This window comes from Marmota marmota, unplaced genomic scaffold (genome assembly GCF_001458135.2).
Source record: "Marmota marmota marmota unplaced genomic scaffold, marMar, whole genome shotgun sequence".
Classification (NCBI taxonomy): Eukaryota; Metazoa; Chordata; class Mammalia; order Rodentia; family Sciuridae; genus Marmota; species Marmota marmota.
Genome location: NW_026000068.1, coordinates 24,460,863 through 24,481,217, shown reverse-complemented (window position 1 = coordinate 24,481,217; position 20,355 = coordinate 24,460,863). Strand labels below are relative to the sequence as shown.

The 20,355-nt window shown below is 36.7% G+C and overlaps 1 protein-coding gene across 5 annotated transcripts in view; it reads right to left on the bottom strand.

Annotated features, from left to right (window-relative positions):
* Ak5 (adenylate kinase 5) overlaps positions 1–20,015 on the bottom strand; it is a 251,263-nt gene extending 231,248 nt beyond the window's left edge. For 2 of the 5 annotated variants that reach the window (XM_015490534.2, XM_048814101.1), the window contains exons 1-5: positions 19,622–20,015; positions 14,764–14,950; positions 8,571–8,738; positions 2,894–3,063; positions 2,674–2,787 (exon numbers count right to left, since the gene is read on the bottom strand). In XM_015490534.2, the coding sequence (XP_015346020.1) occupies positions 2,674–2,787; positions 2,894–3,063; positions 8,571–8,738; positions 14,764–14,950; positions 19,622–19,681 (699 nt within the window). In that variant the 5' untranslated portion in view covers positions 19,682–20,015. Of the gene's footprint in view, positions 1–2,673; positions 2,788–2,893; positions 3,064–8,570; positions 8,739–14,763; positions 14,951–18,778; positions 18,804–19,274; positions 19,429–19,621 lie in introns of those variants that run through there. The other 3 variants (XM_048814098.1, XM_048814099.1, XM_048814100.1) reach the window with 3 other exon arrangements.
* Positions 20,016–20,355: the final 340 nt, after the last annotated feature.

Genomic DNA, 20,355 nt, shown 5'->3' with positions numbered 1-20,355 from the left:
CTTTGCCTCTGCACCTGCAGAACCCTCTAGGATCACTAAAGGCAGCACCAACCTCAGGGAGCACTATACTGTCCATGGGCCAAGAAACTCTAGGCAGCTACAATGCCAATCTAAGAAGTTGTTAAGTTTTGATTTTTTCAACCTCAAAAGCATGATCAAGAACAATAAATGCAAGTGACTGCACCCTCTACACAGAGGTAGCAGATTATCCTAGAGAATTTGCCGACAGAGCCAGGTGTGGTAGTAAATGCCTGTAATCCTAGTTATTCCAGAGGACAAGACAGGAGGATTGTAAATTCAAGGTCAACTTCAGCAACTTCATGAGAACATGTCTCAAAATAAAATTTTAAAAGACTGGGGGTAAAGCACAGTAGTAGAGCACCCCCAGGTTCAATCCCCAGCACTCCCTCCCGCTAAGAAAGAATTTGCTGATAGGTGTTCCCAAATGAGTACTGTGATCTTAACCCATCACTCCTATGCAGACTGTAAAAGAACTTCACTGCAAGTTACAGGAGGCAGAACTGCAGAATTCTGATACTCTATGTTTCTGAACCTGAACCAAGCCCACGCTGGTGATAGCAGAGGTATGTTAAGTTGAATGAGAAACTGAAATTTTGATTTAGATGGGATGAAACATTTTAATAGCTAAAATGAGATTATTTGTTAGGGTTTTATAATTGATCAGAAGAGCCACGGGTTCTGCCCAAGTTATTATCCAGAGAAAAAGAGAGGTACACGACATAGCATGTTACAAAGCAGTAGAGGGGGACTGGAGGTATAGCTCAGTGGTAGAGAACTTGCTTAGCATGCCGATGCCCTGGGTTTAATCCCAGCCCTACAAAACAAACAAACAAGTAAAGCAACAGAGAAAGAAAGAATCAAGTAGGTTCATCTGTTGGTGCCTACCAAGTGCAGCTCATTGAATACTGGGCGTAGACCAGATTTAGATGATGATGTGTGTCTGCCTGGCTGTCATGCTTAGCCAAGAATCACATGGATGGGTTATTACAGCACACCCATTTGCAACAAAAATGACATGGCAGCAATAGCAACGAAAAAAAAAAAAAACTGATGCTATTTGTCCCTCTCCTCAGAAAGGCCATAGCAAATAGACTAAACCCTTAAACTGACTGAACATCATTAAGGTGAAGGGGAAACCAGAGGAAGAGAGAAAGATGTTCCCAAACAATAGGTATTCTTAAACAGTGAACTGGAGTGTTCAGGTATGCTTTGTAAAGCTACTTCTGGCCTTGAACTGGCCAATTCCAGGTTTCTTTTATATGAGACTTCTTATTTCACCTAACCTTATCTGATACAATATCTGCAACATATTAAAAGCTCCTTCAACTAAATAAGAAAAGGAAAATAAGTCTGTAGAAAAATGGGAGAAGGAGAGCAGGCAATTCACATAAGGAAGAAATACAAATGGTTACTGAGTATATGAATGTATACTAACCTTGAGAGTAACCCAAATAATGTAAATTAAAAAATGAAATGCAATTTTTTTTTTGTACCAGGAATTGAACTCAGCAGCGCTCAACAATGAACCACATCCCCAACCCTATTTTTTTGTATTTTATTGAGAGACAGGGTCTCACTGAGTTGTTTAGCACCTTGCTTTTGCTGAGGGGCTGGATTTAAACTCGCAATCCTGATGTCTCAGCCTCCCAAGCCACTGGGATTACATACGTGTGCCACCATGCCTGGCCTGAAATGCAATTTCTCACTTGTAAGGTTGGTAGAAATTTTAAATATGAATACTATCTGGCTGAAAAGGGTCAGAAATAATAGGTATTCTCATTCAACATTGATGAGAATCTAACCAGGGAAAGTGTTTCTGGAGGACAATTTGGAAATAGGTATGACTATTTAAAATTCATTTATGTATGAGCAAGTGCTCATGTGTGGATGTGCTTGTGTGTATATGTGTATAACTCTAGAAAAAATCCCGGAATAGTATATAACAAATTTAACAATACTTTTATTTTTTAGCAGTGGAGGGGCAGTGGGTGAAAAGAGGGTATTCATGGGTTTTCATTGTTTCTAGAATGAATAAAATTTGTATAGCATATATTACTTTTTTAAATTAAAAATATCTAAGGAAAAATCAGTCATATGAGCTTTAGAAAGATTAAACAGATATATAAAATATTTTATTTATTTCCCTTTAAAATGGATGTAATAGGTGTTGAACAGGCATGGTCTACTCAATTTTGAGTATATTTTGGCAAACAAACCCTATCTTACTAAAGGTAAGAAGTTCAATATTTTACAACCCAATAAAAAGAGTTTCCTCATTTGGCAAGAATGTAAGTACAAGGTGATGTTTTTATGTCTCTGGACATTACTGAATAAGGCTTATTTTTAGTAATTAAGTATAAAAAAGCAATCTTAGGAAAAGTATTTTGAAATAAATTTTATAAAGCTTTGCATTTAATAAAAATAATGAATTCTATTATTAGTGTTCATCTCTTTTTGGCAGAGAAGACAATCTTTGATTTTTAAGCATTTGCCAAGGAAATAACCCTCTGCCAACTCATACTGATGGATTTGCTTGTTCCAGACCAGAATTCATTAAAAAACAGCAATTCTTCCAAGAAATCTTTTTAAAAAAAAAATCTGAAATTTTTAAGCAAAAAGTAGGTCGTTTAAAATATAAAGAGACAGTCTTACTTGGTCCTCAAAAGAAAGTGCCTGGGCAACGTCTCTTGGAAATCCATCAATAACAATGCCCTCTTCATCAGGTATTTGCATCAATTTTTGTTTTATCTCTGTAATAGTTGTTTCCTTTTATAAAGAAAAAAAAACATGAAAAGAAACCACAGTTAAACTTAGTATATTCATAACTGGTACAAAAATTTTTGCAGAATAGAAGCAAATTGTGTAACAGTACCTGTGGGGCCAATTCTCCATTTGTAATTATCTTGGCAATAAGACTCCATTTCCTATTACTGCTGGTGCTGTGGATCTTCTTTCTTAATAATTCTCCCACTGAAATGTACTGGAATCCATATCGTTCTGCAATTTTCAAACTCTGAGTACCCTTTCCACTTCCTGGACCACCTATTATTCAAAAGAGGCAAAACTGTGACTTTAGGATATAATAAGAAACTTCTTTTTATACAACTACTACTTTAATCTGAGATGAGGGTTCTGGATCACCAGTAACAGGGTGGGTAGCTGTTTCATTTGTGACATTCTCAGTGCTACTTTTCTTTTGAATGCAGAGCAAGTGCAGACTTACCCAAGGAAAGGGTGCAGATGTCTTAACCAACTATATTAGGTGAAGGAGATGTTTTCCCCCTCTACCTATTTTAGTATATAAACAATTAGGCTGGGGATATTTAGCTCAGTGGTACAGTGCCTGCTTAGCTTGCACAAATTCCTGGGTTCAATCCCTAGCACACAAGCACAAAACAAAATCAATTTAAAAATTTTTAAAATAATGCAGTTAACAGAAACTGTGATTATTATTCTATGTAAAATCTTATAGTCTTCCCCTCTGTAATCAAAGAAAAACCTATGGGTTTCAAAAGACAATGATCAAAATAATGAAAATGTGTTTCATGCCAACAAAGAGTTACCATGTAATCTGGTAAAATGTAGCAATTATTTTTAAACCAAAGGTACACCAATAAACATGACATATTTAAATCTTTTCTTGAAATCTGTTTGCACATGCATATCCTTGCCTTATTTCCTTTGAATTAAAATTTTATGCAAAGAATATGCACACTGAATGGAGAAGGTCCTCAAGGTAGAAAATATTCATAGAACTAATAATTTTGAGTTTGTAATACAATTGTATGAAATATCAACATTTTGCAACATAACTGAATATTAATCATCTTTTATTTATTTTTGAAAAGTAGTTGCTATTCACTTTTTAAAAACAAATAACAAAAGAATCACAAAATATATCTCAGATTTTATTTTCAAATATTAGGCTAATTTTTAGTTAATTTAGTTTTGTAAACAACCTAGACAAACTAGATTCTATAGTTAGAATAAATTTTAAAATAAAATATATGGCAATCACCCCATCTGTAATTATTTGATGGCAATATCAAATGAGATATTTTCAAAGAATTGAGCATGCATTATTGAATGTAAGAAAAACAGTTAAAAAATTCAATGCCTAATAAGTAGAAAACATAGGGTCAATACTCTAACATATTGGCACAGGAAACAACTTCCTTAATAAATTCCTAAATATCAAGAAACAATACTGAGAATTAATAAATAGGATAGTATAAAATTAAGAGACTTCTGCACAGCAAAGAAAACAATTAAGAGCATGAAAAGGAGCCTACTGAATGGGAGAAAACTCTTTGCCAGCCACTTTTCTAACAGGGAATTAATATCCTGAATATATAAAGAACTCAAAAAACTTAACACCCAAAAACCAAATAACCCAATTAATAAACAAACAAAAGATCTAAACAGACCTTTTTTAAAGAAGAAATACAAATGGCTAAAACATATATGAATGTCCAACATTCTTAGAAATCATAGAGATGCAAATGAAAACTATACTGAGATTTGATCTCACCCCAGTCAGAATGGCAGTCATCAAGAAGACAACAATAAATGCTAGAGAGGATGTAGAGAAAAAGAAACAAAGGACTGTAAATTAGCATAACCACTATGGAAATCAGTATGGAGGTTCCTCAAAAGACTAGGAATGGAACCACTTGTGACTCAGCTATCTTACTCCTTGGTATTTATCCAAAAGACTAAAATCAGCATAATGTCGTGATACATGCATTACAATCTTTACAGCAATTCACATAGGCAAGTTATGGGACCAGCCTACATACCCATCAATAGATGAATGGATAAAGAAAATGTGGTGTATATATATACAAAGGAGTTTTACTCAGCTATAAAGAATGAGAATTATGTCATTTGCTGGTAAATGGATGGAATTGGAGCACATCATGCTAGGTGAACTAAGCCAGATTCAGAAAGTCAAAGGTCAAATGTTTTCTCTCATATGCAGAAGCTAAACAGAAAGTGAAAAAAAAAAGTAATAGTAATAATAATAATAATAAAGAAGAGGTTGCAGGAAAATAGAAAGCAGACCAATAGAGTAAAGGAAAGAGATCAAGAGGAAGGGAAGAGGACAGGGAATAGGGAAGTACCAGGATACAAAATCTACCAAATTTTGCTGCACCCATGTATGAACATACTATAATGAATCCTGCTTATATGTATAATTCACTAATTAATAATAATAAAAATAATAATAATAATGGAAGGGAGATCAGTAGAGCAAACAGGTAAGAGAGAGAGGACGAGAGGAAAGGGAAGTACTGGGGAAGGAGATTGTTCAAATTATGTTATTTGTATGTACAAATATGGCATAATGAATCCCAATATTATGTATAATTATAATTATAATTTGTACCAACAAAAATATACTTAAAAAATTCAATGCCTAAAAGTAGTGATATGTATTAGTAATATCCACCGAAACATAATTATAATTATTAAGCAATATTAAAAATAATAATCAAATCAAAAGAAAAGTGAATTCATATTTTTTTCTACTAATGTCAAAGTTTTTGCATATTGAAGTCATTTTATATCTATGCATTTAATAAGTATTTTTTATCCTTTCAAATAATATAAGTAAAACATAAAGTTACTTTTCTTGTGTGAAGAGAATTTCAGAGTGGGCAGATTTGGTTGGCAGAATTATAAGAGCAACTAATATAACTAGAACCATTTCTGAGCCCCAGAACCAAACAATGCACCAAATAATATCTAGCTTTCGCTTTTTTATTGCTTTATTAAACTTAATATAGGAGTTTATTAACATTTTTGACCATTCTCTAAGATACTATACATTCTATCTGTCTACACTTAATATCATAAACCACCTCTGCTTCTACCAGATTAAATTCTTTACTTTGCAATTCAAAAGTAAATTCTAAACCAGGTGTGGTGGTTCATACCTATAATCCCAATGGCTCAGGAGGCTGAAGCAGGAGGATTGCAAGTTCAAAGCCAGCCTCAGCAATTTAGTGAGGCTCTAAGCAACTTAGTGAGACCCTGTCTCAATCCCTGGTACAAGAAAAATCAAAAACAAAAACAAAAAAAGCACCAAACAGCAACAAAAAAGTAAGGTTCCAAATAGTTGCTTTTGATCTATTATCACAGGCTATTCAAGGATTGGCTTCAAGAAAAATATAATATGATCAACACCACTGACAAATCCAATCTGGTTTAATCTGAAAAAGCAAAATTCAGGATATAGGTATTTCCATGCTTGATTTCAGAAACCATCAAATTCAGAGCCTACAAATTCCTTTGAATTTTTAAAAATCAAACACATTGAGAAAGTTATGAAAACTTCAAGGAAAAAAATTTTATTTTGTTAAATAATAGAGGCAATATCAGACAACAATAATAATAACAAAATAAGACTGACAAAACTGATAGAAAATAACACTAATTTATTAGATGAGTTTGATTACTGAAACTTGCTAACAAATTAATTTTATTTTCTTCTCTCTAAAGCCAGAATGAGCTGTTTTGTTCTATTCATCTCTAGTTAATATTAACTCTGAGATTTTATGATTACATTCACATAAAAGGAATTCATATCTGTACCAAGAAGACCAGTTTAAAATAAATCTGTAGTGCCAGAAGGGAAATTTTGTTTATTTAGATGTAATACTATGTGGGCCTCTGTACCTTCTCCCACATACATTTTTCTGGATGGAATTAAAATTGCTCTAGTTTTCTTAGAAAAATTAAGAATCTTCTTTCCCTGCCTTGTCTCAATCATTTAAATATTATGTATACACATTGGTTCTGTGTCACTCTTATAATATGCAAAATGTACAGCATGTAAATCTATAACCAGAATCAAATCCAGAGAAGTAAGTTGATTTCACCAAACAAAAAAGAACTGTGAAAGAGGTGAGATATGAGGGTTTTACACCTTCTCCAAAAATTTAATTTATTAAAATATTTTAGTCATTTTCATATAAAATTCACAATAAACAAAAAATCATATGTGCCGTTTTATACAAGAGCAACTTGGTCTTATACCATTTTCATGGACAACCAAACTTCCATTTATTCATCTTGTTTATAATCACCAATAACTTTACTAATAGCAACAAGAAAAACAAAATTGAAGGAATATATTCAGTCCACCTTTAAACCAGGAAATGGTAAGAGAATTCCATTACACTTTACCTATAGCTCTCTCTTAGTTATTTCCTTGCCTTCTGGGTAAGAACTCCAAATTTCTAGACACAGAAAAGTATTCCATTCCCCAAAACAGAGGTTTATGGTATAATAATGGCTATAATAAGCCATACAAATATTTTGACTTTTTTGAGAGCTGATTTCTTCTGCCTCTTCTTGTTTTGTTTTGTTTTTGCTTGTTTGCTTCTTTGCAATGCTCTGGGGATAAAACCTAGAGCCTTGTACCACCACAGAGCTACTACACCCTCAGCTGATTTTTAAATCTCTTCCAGCAATATTGTTAACAATTTGGGGAGAAATATATTTGTCATTTCATTTTGCAATGTACAAATTTCACTCCTAATTAACATAAACATAAACATTGGTCAACCTAAGTTCTTGCTATATAGCTCAGTCGTTTATGCGCATGCTTGTATGCTAGTTGCCATCTTCATTATGTTCTCTGGAGCACTACTTCTCAGCCTGGGAGCTGTATACATTTAGTTTTCTGTTAATAGTTACTGGTTAGAACATTTCACACTACATATTTGCTTTTGCTCATCTCCATGAAGGCCCAGTTAAATTGGAAAGTGATACAATGACTATATATGTTGCTTGTTCACAGGACTCTTCATGATTTTCATAGATTTTGAGAAAGTTAGAATTTGCAAGAGTGAGAAAAAAAATGCATTTTGCAAAAGTACTTAAAACATTTTCATTATCTATTCCTTGTGAAATGGCATCAGGCTGATATTTTTTGTATTCAGTGTAAGATTCACAGTGGTAATTTTAAAAATGAATGGTTATCTTTGTTATTTTGGTTAATCCTCAGATGTCTTATGCTGTATAAAACACTGTTCTTTTTATTTGCTTGTCTAATAACATGGAAATTTAAATTTTATTGTAGGTACCAGTTTGCCACAAGGAAGTTCATTTATATGAATCCTTACCAACATATTATTATTTACTTTTCCCTCTGAAGTTAAGTGAATAAAATTTCAATTTGCTGATTTAAAGGGAAAAACATCATACTTAGAAAATATCTAATGTAATCTTAGTAAAGATTAAATAAATAAAACCACAGAGCAATAAATCTTGAAGAGATGCTTTGAATTCATTATAAAGAATTCCTATGACATTGTAATAGAAATCTAAGAAAATTCAATAAGCATTAGGTTACATTATAACAATTTGTTTTATTGAAAATTATTTTTAAAATATTTCAATTTTCCCTTGAACCTTTGTTTCTATGCCTCATCATTATTCAGCTAAGCATTTCAAATATGATACATAATTGGCATTTTTCAAAATGTAAAAATATAAACAAAATTAGCAATAGTAGAGAATTTTGCTTTCTGTTCTCATACCTATGACAAGAATGATTTTTGGACGAGGTCTGGTAGGATCAAAAACCTCATACTCCTCAATTAACTCTGCAGTCTCAGAGAGATCCGTGTCACTTTCTATGGAGAATTGATGGATTGGAGGGAGTCGATCATACCGCCGATATGGAAAGTTTGAATTTTCAGGCATTACTGCAAAAGAGTAAGATAACTTTGAAAAGGGAAAAAAGCAAAACAAAACACTTTTCACATTTAAACTATGAGTAGAAGGAATTTTATTAATGAGAAGACTTTCCAAGTGGCCAGCAAACATTTTCATAAAGGGCCAGACAGACAATATTTTGCACTCTGAAAGCCAGATGATCTTGTACTCCACTCAGTCATGATAGCATGAATGCAGTCATGGACAATAGGTAAACAAATGAGTGTTCCAATAAAACTTTATTCGTTAAAACAGCATTGAACTAGACTTGGCCACCCCATGGCCTACAGAGACCTTCTCAGACACTGCCTAGTCTTGCTTGGTAGGTTGTATATATCCTGGCCTCTGCAAAAAGTATTCTCTGGAGTTTTGCAGTACATAACCTTCAAAACCATCTGTAGCTGCCCGTGGAGCCAGTGCTTATGCATCATATATTTCATTCATTCTACAAATGCACATGTGTGTACTCAGTATGATCCAGGAACCCTGGAGGTCTAGTGGAATGGTTTGGTAGCATAATGAACAAAAAATTAGGGTTGGTTACCAATTAGGTGGAAGGGTGCAAGCAATTTATATACGTGGAATGTTTTCAACATTATTTACTTTTATTTTTCCAGTATTTATTATATTTAATTTATTTGACTTAAAAGATGTAAATATGGTGATTTAACTTTACATATATGACAGTAGCAGATATTTGCCTTTTATTGCCAGGCATGTTAATGTACTAAGGATGATTCAGTAGAAGAATAAGATGTCATCCTGTATCTTCAGTGCTTATAAGCTAGAGCTCCTATGCTTATATCTGACAGCTGTGTGCACATGAGGCAGGAGAACTGCTAAAATGAAAATCTCTCATGGTAAACACCACAGTAGATAGATGAATGGATAAATCCATTTGATCTGGAGTGGTAGGAAAGGACTTGCAAAAGAGGCAGGACCATTATTTTTAAAGACAAACACAGAGATAAAAATCTAGAAAGTATATCTCAGTTGGTGCACGCGATACAAAGACTCAGAAAATACAATTGACATATTCAACAGGACAGAAATCAGTCCTGACAAACCCAAATCAGGCAATTATCAATATGTAGTTTATGGCTCTCTCTTTCTTCACTCCATGTGTCAGTATCTCAGAAGGCTCAGAGAAGCCCTAACTACCCAAACAGCCCCTGCAGAAAAGAAGAAAATAGACCACCCTGAAGGGTTCTACGAGGGTGACTACCATATCTAAGCAGAGCATAAAACTCACATCTCCTCAGGTGTATCAATCAGATCTTTCCATTCTCTGCTGATAAACTGAATGAGACTACTGATCACCACCCCTCTGGGCTCACTTTAGTTTCATGAAAGGAGTGGATGAGTATACAGATGACAGTGGATAGTCTGTAGAAAACGATGGGAAAGGCCATGTCAGATAAGGCACTGACAACAGTAACCTGCTCTGCCTTGAAGTTCAATAGCTTTAGTTAACATAAGACCAAACTCTAAGCATTATCCTTGATTACTCTCTTCTCTCACTTTTCCCACTTATTCCCATTTATTCCCAGTCTTTTACTCTGACTACTTGACTTTTCTGCCTGCTTCCACAGTTACCCGTCCAATCTGTTGTCTGAAATGCTCCTTCTCTGTTGGTCCTTGGCTGGCTGACTGTCATTCACACCTCAGCTTAAATACCTCCTCTTGTAAGAGCACCTTGCTGACTTTCTAAACTTGTGTAGCCCCCCCCCCCCAACCAGTGACTCTCAAGGCTATTACTAATGCTCTTCACCAACTGAGAGTTTTCCATTTCATTCATGGTTTTTCTTCTACTAGACCATAAGTTCCACAATAGTGGGGACCTTACCTATTATTTGGAACTCTGCATCCCTGGCATCTAGTTTGACAGGTAACCAGCGCCCAATAAACATTTGCTGAATCCATAACAAAGAGAACACCTTACTAAAATAGTTTTCTATAGAGAAAACCCAGAAGATAAGATGGGTAGCTTAAGTGTGGCCACAGTGTGAATAGCATTGAATATCAAGGTAAAAGGTTAGCTTTGATCTGTTGTAAATTCAGCAGAGGTTCTGGGGGCTAGAGAAGGCACACAATTTTAGAAAACTTAATCTGCTGGTGCCTAGAATGGGTTTGAGTAGGGAAAGACTAAGCAGAAGAGCAGTGAGTAGGAGGCTGTTAAAGCAATACACAGGTGAGAAATGAGGGTTTGGGCTAGAGTAGTAGTAAGGGGAATGGAAATGAGAGGCTGCATGTAAAGACATGGTTCAGGACACAAGAAATCAAAGGGGATGATGGCTTAGCAACAATTTCTAGGTCTCAAGTCCAAAAATCTGCATTTCATGTAGTGTTCCTCTGCTCTACCTTCTGTTCCAGAACTACTGGGCTTCTTTCACTCCTGACCATATCACACCTTCTTTCTCTACCTCAGAAATATCTGCAATCTCTTCCATCCTTCTCTAGCCATCACACACTCAACTTTTTGTCTCCAAGTATTAGCATATCACTTGAAGCTTAGAATATTCACTTGAAGTATTAGCATATTCACAGGAAGCTTATCCTGAACCCCATCTATACTGTATCCAGTCCACTGGTCAGCTCACTGGTCTAGTCCACCACGTATTATTTCCCACAGCACTCATTGCTATAGCAATTATATGTTGAATGCCTGATTTCATTGCCAGACTGTAAGCTCCCTGAGGGCAGGTACCACGCCTGTTCTTTTTTTGGTGGCCACAATGAGTCCTAAAAGAATATCTGGTACACAGTCATCTCAAGAAATGGTTATTTTATTGCACCACTGACTCACTGACTGACTTTATAGGAAAAAGAAAAGGAGATGTGAGTGGCAGTTTTAATGCAAATAGGGTGTATTTGGTTTTCAACATGTTGAATACGAGACAATGAGATATTCCAGAAGATAACTATGGACGTTTGCACTAGAACTCTTATTCATAGATTATTATCTGTTCAGTTATATGCATATGACAGGGAAAAAAGGATGGTTGTCTCACATTTAACATGTTAAGAACTGTCAACCAATAATTTATTGTTGCTTTATTATATTCTAATTTACGAAAGCAATTGCTTACATAATAAAAATGTTTTATGTCATAGAACACTTTTTTGGATAATTATATGTTAGCATATCTACATCAATATTTATGCAAAACTTTCATGAGTAATCTATTTTTGAAAATCATCATTTTGTTTTAAGTTACTGAACAGTTAGCAATGTTGTTGAACTTAATAACCTAGTGCACAAATTATAGCTAAAATTGACAAAGCACAAATGTGTAAAGCATTTCATAAAACAAAATTTTATTATTACAAAATAAATCAGTTTAGAAAACAATTTCCATCTTTTAGCATATATTCCAGTAATAGGACATTAGAGTATAACATTCTTGTCACCCTAGTACATAGAAAGGCTTATCTGATTATTAACGAAAAGATCTCTGGCTGGAAAATATAGTAAAGCATTAGAAGGTATGGAAACCCTAAAATTAGCAAGCAATTTTATTTTGATAACAGTTATACCTACTGCCATATTAGTTTATCTTGCTAACTCAAGAGTTCCAAACTGGCTATTTATGAACCCAATATAATCCCATAGATGTGTTTTGTTCACCTTGATATTTTTGTAAAATTTCTACTTGACTATCTAGTTCTGTTTTCTAGTTTAGTCCCCACTGTTAGCTTGCCTGATTTCTATATATTATCAAGCCAAGAAACAGTATCAAGGCTTAAGTGTATCGAAAACACTTTTTATACCCAGTCTGAGAGCAGTTTACCTATAATTGAAGGTCATAACCTCTTAGATTTAATTCTTAAAATATAAAAATACATTAGACTAAATCCAGAACTATCTGAAGTTTTAGCAGTGCTTTAAGATTTAGGAAAAGAATTCCCCATATTTACCTTACTTGATCTAACAAGGGCATGAGGTATGTATTGAACATTGGGCCAAATTTTATTAGCATGATAACACCTCTGGAAATAAGTTAGCCATTTTGGGAAGGTGTATAAACTTTAAAAGCCCACTAAAATATAATTTTGCTCACCCAAAAGCAATAATGTGCAAAGTGTGCTATAGCAATAACTGGCTAAAGTCACTCTGGTGACTGTAGCCAACAAAGGTGCCAAACCTAAACTGTTAAGTTTGAATTGGGGCCCTAAATATCAATCTTATTCACTCCCTACTCTGTGTATCCTACACTGTTCTCAGTGAACCAGCAACCTCATAATTTACAAAGAATAAATTTTTCAGTTTGGAACTGACACCTGTTATTAGCCAGGAACTGGGTCTAGGAGTAAACTCTATGCAAAGAATAAAAATCTCTGTAGAATTGTAATGGTTCTAAGAGTCAAATTGAAATATTCAGTACAAATTTAATTTTATAAGCACAGGAAGACATGACCTCAACCTTAGGACTTACCACAGAATGTAATGACATGGTTTAGTATGTAGTGAGGGATGTTTTACCATCTATCTAAGATGAATTGGCGTGAGAAGCCTTGTAGAGTGATGAAGTCAATTGCTGATTCTGAGAGCTAGTTTATTTTTTTGTATTGGGGGTTGAACCCAGGGGCACTTTACCACTGAGCTGCATTCCCAGCCCTTTTTACTTTTTATTTGATTACACAGTTCTGCTAAATTGACAAAATAGCCTTAAATATGTAATCCTCCTGCCTCCGCCTCCTAAGAAGCTAAGATTACATGTGTGCACCACCACACCTGACTTCTGATCACGAATCTTATTACCTTATGGTCACACCAAATTATTTTCTAATTATTTCTTGTTTTGTGGGGTCTGTTAGAACTTTTGAGAGTTTCTGAAGTTAGTTTTAAACAACAACATCAGATGTTTCAATTGTTTTTCAATGACATTGGAAAATTTGGGAGGGAGTCACATCACCTTCCAGTAAAACCTGGCATTACCTGGCATTGATTCCTGCATAGACAGAGAAGGACTCTTCTGCCCTTTAGTACTGTTTTTGAGGAAATGGTACTTCTACTTTCCATTTTCTGCTTGTGCTTCTTAAAAATTATCACACCATGACTTTTTCCCATACCACATTCAAATAAAATCTAAGTGGGTCATCACTGAATAAGGTTAAACAAACTAAGGTTTGTTTCCTCTACATAGTAATTGCAAATAGAATTGTTTCCACTTCAAATTTTGTTGGTTTAGCTGAAAACTTTTTGTGGTACAATTTTTAAAACAGTTTAAGTTTTGAAAATATAATGATCTTGGCCACTAGAAAAGAATTTGTTTCCCCTGATTGGAATTGATTCTACTTTTTACAAACTACTGTACATCACAACTCATCTAGAGCCTGAAAGGCTAGTTGGCTCATGTCCAATTCATGGTTTTGAGAAGTACATATTTCAGAAACAAATAACACCTCTTGTCTAACAAACTCCAGTTCTTAATTATAAACTACTCCTAAATTGAAACAAGTTTATTTCTTCTCCTTCTTTTATAGCACCCAAATGCCTACTCTAATACATTGCATTAGACAGCTGCCTAACAAATCCTTATTGAATAAACTAGCATAAACTTTACATTCATTTATTCAGATGCATTAATATGAACTCTGGACTTGGAAACATATTAATAAGCTAAATCTCTTTCTGGCTAATGACAAATGGTGAGTGGTTATGTAATAACTACCAATTTTATCAGTATTCTACTCATGTAGTTGGAAAAAGCTTACTTGCAATTTAAAATAATCCATTGGTTTTTAATGTAATTCATTTTGCAAAATAACGAAGTCAGTAATATAAAATTTCATTAAGTCTTTAGCAAATTGCTGGACAATGGTATGTAATTGTGTTTGTCTTATCATGAAGGCGATTAGCATTAGTAGCAGAAAGAGATTAATCATATTCCAGGGCTTCATAGCCTTCCAGCCATTTATAAACCCAATAAATTACTGCTTACAGTCCATATGGCATGTTTTAAAGAGAACTGCTCTACCTGTAAACTGGCTATTATTCTACATATACATTACCATTTCTTAGGAAGGATCTTCGTGACTGTCCTCCATTTAGTGGAGGTAAGATCTTCTTCTCCTGGCTGACAAATGTATCCCACTTCACCTTGTCACAGCCACCTAGTTCCTTCACTTTCTGTAAACAACTTTCCAAATATTCTACTGGGTCTTCTGGCTTAGAACACATCAGTCCATTCAAAAGGCTCTGAAATACAAAAATATACATACCAATAAAATATGTTTTTAAACCACCTTTGATAAAATACTATTATGTCCCATCTGTGAATTATTTGTTTTGTCCTTAATGTTTATTTTTAATTTTAAAAAAGTTGAAATTGAGCAATTAGGATAATCCCTTAAGTTCCTTATGACCAAATGATATCAGCTCAGCATTCTCTGCCTTTTAAATAATTCAGGCAACTACATAGTTTAAAATAGAAAAGTCCTATCAAAGTGAGACAAAATGCAGGATGTAAAAATGCCTGAGGCATTATTTATCTTACTCCTACTCATCTTTTAAATTTCTAAGCCCTAGTATCTTCTGCAAAATGGATGTAATAATATCTACCTCACAGGGATTATATATATGTAGGGATTGAACTCAGGGGTACTTAACCACTATGCCACATCCCTAGTCTTTTTTTTTTTTTTTTTTTTTTTTTTTTTTTGATTTTAGAGACAGGGTCTCGCTGAGTTGCTTAGGGCCTTGCTAAATTGCTGAGGCTGGCTTTGAACTCGTGATGCTCCTGTCTCAGCCTCCCAAACTGCTGGGATTACAGGTATATGCCCTGGTGCCCAGAAGGATTGTAAAGAATTTTTCAAATACAATATTTGTACAGTGCATAGTAAGTTCCTGACCTGTAGTAAACTGCACAAATTTTAGTGGGATTAGATATTACCATCATCATTATTATCAGGAAGTGTTTCCTGAGCCCCTAGGTTGGCCTGTGGTCCCCCTCTTCTGTGTTCCCATGGTACCTGGCATAAAATATCACGCTTGTTATTTATACTGAAAACACTGGTTGCTGTGTTCCTTGTCTCTTCTAAACTATAAGCTTTTAAATGACACAGAGTAGGTTTCATTTTTTTTTCTTCCAGACCTCTACATCTAACACTTTAACTGGCAGGTAGTGGGTGCATAATAATTTTTTTTTCTGATTAGGAAAAAAAATCATTCAACATTTAAGTCTGAGTGTGATTCAAAAAATTGAAGTCTGAGAAAAAAATGATGTTATTTTCTATGCAACAAGCGACCACAATATCTACTGAGATTACACAGAAAGAGAGGGAAACAAGATTTGATGCTATTACTTTTTCTGTTTATGTTGTGTGAGATGCCACATGTATTTAAATGCTACTAGTTTGGAAATGCTGACTCCTTGGAAAATGACTGATATGCAAAACATTTCTTTCAGGTTTCTCATGGAAAAATCAGGTGATTATAGTTACCAATATATGCTATTAATGTACAAAATATACACTCTTGGAAAGGTTAACAGCTTTCCTAAATACAATATTTTACTTTCAAATTGTAAATTTTGCCCATAATGGTGGACAATTCTTACTGGATACATTTGTTTTCTGAAATCCTATGTAGAGTGGGTTAGAGTATGAAACTCCATCGGATGAGTTTAGGTGCTGAAGGAGCAAAAAAATAAGCTAGGTATCTATATCCAGTTTGTGTTGAGATCTTGCTGTATATCCAGATGTGGCAGTTAAGCTTCCTGCACTCTTCCTATACAATGAGCCAGAAACAGACAAATCAATGCAGAAAGACCTCTGTGTCTTTCATGCACTATTTTACCCATTGCAATCTCAGCCCTGTGAGGCACTATTATCCCCATTTTTAAGAGTAGTAAATTGCTGCTCAGAAATGTTAATGACTTACTCAAGTTTACTCAGCTAAAGACTCCTAGGCCCAGGATTCCAACTCAGTTTCTGATTCCAAAACCCATACATTGCTTCTGCGCATCTTGCAAAAATGTCATAAAATACCATATTCTCTATGCACCATTCATAATCCAACTACAATATGAATCACTCAAGACCATGTCTTTTAGTTTTGCCTTTTACTAATGCCTCAAATAAGAGAACACAATCAATTGAAGCTTTTCTGACTGGGAAATGTTCATTTCTAACTTTCCAAACAAAAATGACATAAGGGCATAAATTCTAAAAAGGAGACAATGGGTTCCATTCCTCAGTCATTGAATAGCTAACCACTAATAGGAATTAAAGTTAACCAGTAAACATTATTATTCAGTCTCTGAATTAATATTTTGAGAACTTGAATAATCCAATTTGACTTTCCACAGTATTAAAATTAATTGCCAAAGCTCTGCTCTAAGGTATGAGATCAAAATAGATCACATAAAGTGATAAAAAATTAAGATTTCATGCTGGGCACAGTGGCACACGCCTGTTATCCCAGGAGCTTGGAGGCTGAGGAAAAAGGATCGCAAGTTCAAAGCCAGCCTCAGCAAAAGCGAGGTGCTAAGCAACTCAGTGAGACCCTGTCTCTAAATAAAATACAAAATAAGCCTGGGGATGTGGCTCAGTGAGTTGAGTGCCCCTGCGTTTAATCCTGGGTAACCCAGCCCCCCCCCAAAAAAAAAAATTATGATGAAATCGTGAGAAAGTAATTTTTTGAAAAAAAATTAATCTAAAGATAGAAATGTATTTCATATATGAACCTACCAGAGATACACCATATCTCATTTAGCCTAAGTGATGTGTCACATCTGTAAAAATTCTGAAAAAGTCAGTTATATCTAATTGTTTGGTAATATGTAAATTCAACACTCACTTGGCCTATAATGGTGTCTGATGTCCACATTTCAGGGTTTGATAGATACCTAATTGTTAAACTTCACATACCTAGAATATTGTGGTTTTGATGAAGAAAATCCAGTTTAGAAACCTAAAGTATTTGGTTTTGCTGTCTACAGTCATCACATGGAGAACTGCCAGATTTTGCTATTCTCTTGTACTGTGCACAGCACAGATGCATTTTACTGGAAGGATGGAGCCTTTGAGGTCACCAGCAGTCTCCTTCCATCTTCCTATTGTCCAGGATTGATTCTAAGTACACTGTACTACTGCATTTCACCTAAGCAAGTGGTCTTCTTTTTCTGGTCTCATTACTTAAAATTGTTCCATTCATATTCAGAAAAGTCAATGAAAAGCCTCAAACCTGAGGAACACCAGCAATCACTTATTTTCATATGCAGCATAGATTTTCATGAACTAACTACCCAGATTCTCTGGAGTTGCCTTTCATCAAGGAAGAAAAACAGTACCCACATTCATAAAGAAAAATGACTACTATTTAGCAGTATTTTGCAATCAGGTGGCTCTCCTACATATTACTTTTTAAGAAGTGTAGAAATAAAATTGATCTCAGTAGTAACATCTGCAATTTTTAAAATCCATCAGCTTTTCATCTCCATATTTATCGTTTGAAAATTAACAACAACAACAACAACAAAACTCTTACAATTCCCAAACATTCTTAAGACCTATCCTTATGCAACACCACCTGATTACTTTCATACAGGAATAACACACTTGCTAGATTTGGGCTTCATATGCCAGGCTTGAACTCAGATTTACCTGTAAATCTTGACTTTGACCTGAAAACAGTGACTTACAGAGGTGAGAGAAAAGGAAGATATGTAATTATGGCAGCCCATTTTAAAGATAGTTGGGGAAATTGGGGCAAAATTATTTTCCCCAGTAGTATTTTAAATTCCTCTTAACCAAACAAATCCGCCAAACAGGAAAAATACAAACTCATGACTTTTAGTTCATCAGTCTATCATTTTGGTTTTAGAATTGGGAGGCCAGGTTTGCAGTGAATGAATTTCCTCTTTCAATGCTCTGCCTACAGAGAAGCTTGGCTCTGTTCCATTCGTTTTTGTTTTCTTTTTTAATGTAAGCAAAAGCATTTAGGATTTAGCAATTTTTTTAAAAAATTCAAATATGGAGAGAAGAATAGAAAAACCCCAGACGGAGGATGTGGCTTAGAACTAACCAAGGTTCCTTTAGCTCATTTCTCAAACCTCTTCTCTCACATTCTCAAAGTCCCTCCACCTGCCAGGTCCCTGGTGCAGATGATGCTGTGATGCGGTCTGAGGACAGCAACAGGAGTCACGCCCGTCTCGCCGCTCCCTTCCCGACCCGCTATCTCTAGGTGGGTTGGCCAGCGATGGGGAAAAGCTGCAGCTTCTGGGGCAAGCGAGGGGAACCATTCCTTCCAAGGCAAAGGCAAAACGTGCTCAGGAGTTCATTCACCGAAAGCGCACAGCACCATTGGGTGCCTGCCACCCGGGAGGTAGTGCTGCACTTGATGGGCTGGGATTCGTTTTTTGCATCTTCATCCCTCTCCTCCAAGCTGTCCCTAGGGAGAGCTGCTTCCGCCCATCTTTCCCCTCTCTCCAGGGGTCCGGACCCTTAGCATGTAGAGGGACTAGGGCTTTGGACCTCTCTGTTTCTTGTCCTTGTCTCTCGCTGGGCGACAATTTACTCACCTGGCCTGACTGCTTCTCGCCCTCAGAGAGTGCGGCCAGGCCGCTTTCTGCAACCCACCCTGGGTGTCCACATCCGAGGGGCGCTCAGGGGGCAGCTGCTTTTCAGAACCCTGTCTGGAGACGGAAACTTGATCGGTGACAGGCGGGCTTCTAAGCCCAGCCGTCTGATAGCGACCTCGGCAAACCACGGGAAAGGGGACTACCCTCGGGCGAGTGAGCCTCAGCAGGCGCCTTCACTTCCGTGCCCCGCACGGGGAAGATGTATCAGGGCACAAGTACCTTACCCTGAACCGCCGGCTATTCTCTCTCCAGCTCCTCCTACCCCTCTGTTGGCTCTATCCTCTTACCTCGAAAAGCTGAGGGATTTCCCTCCGGGCCAGATACTCCTTGGCTTCGTTGGTGTTCATGGTTGTACCACGCGTGCCTTGGGGCGCAGGCGGGGAGGTTCCTTGGCTGCGGTCACTTGGGCTGGGGCTGAGGCTGGGACTGGCGGGGTCCGCGCGCACGGGTGCAGCCCTAGATCTGGAGCGCACTCTCACACTCTCTGCCAGACCAGGGCCCTGTTCCACCTATCCCCCCGATGGCTGTGGTCTCCGCGCTCCTGTCTCCCGGTTTGGATGCTGGTCCCCGCTCCCGAGCTGCGGGCTCTGAACAGCGGCAAGGCGGCTTCCCGGGTTCCCAGGCAGCGCGACTGCCAGGGGAGGGGCGGAGAGAGANTAGGGACAGCTTGGAGGAGAGGGATGAAGATGCAAAAAACGAATCCCAGCCCATCAAGTGCAGCACTACCTCCCGGGTGGCAGGCACAGAATGCGGGGGTGGGGACCGGCGCTCGCAGGGAACTCGCAGGCACACCCCTCCGTGCTGCACAGCCGCCAGAGCGCGGCTCTTCCCTGAGCATGCCGCCCCGAGGCCGCAGCCACCCCGGGACCAGGTGTCCAAGGGAACAGGGTCGGGGTCACTTGGAACTCTAGACCTTTTTGCTTTTCCAGACCTTCCCAGACGTGCGCGCGCGCACACACAACACACACACACACACACTCCAGTTACCCTGAGTCCCCTAGGATCTTGGGGGGGGGCACCT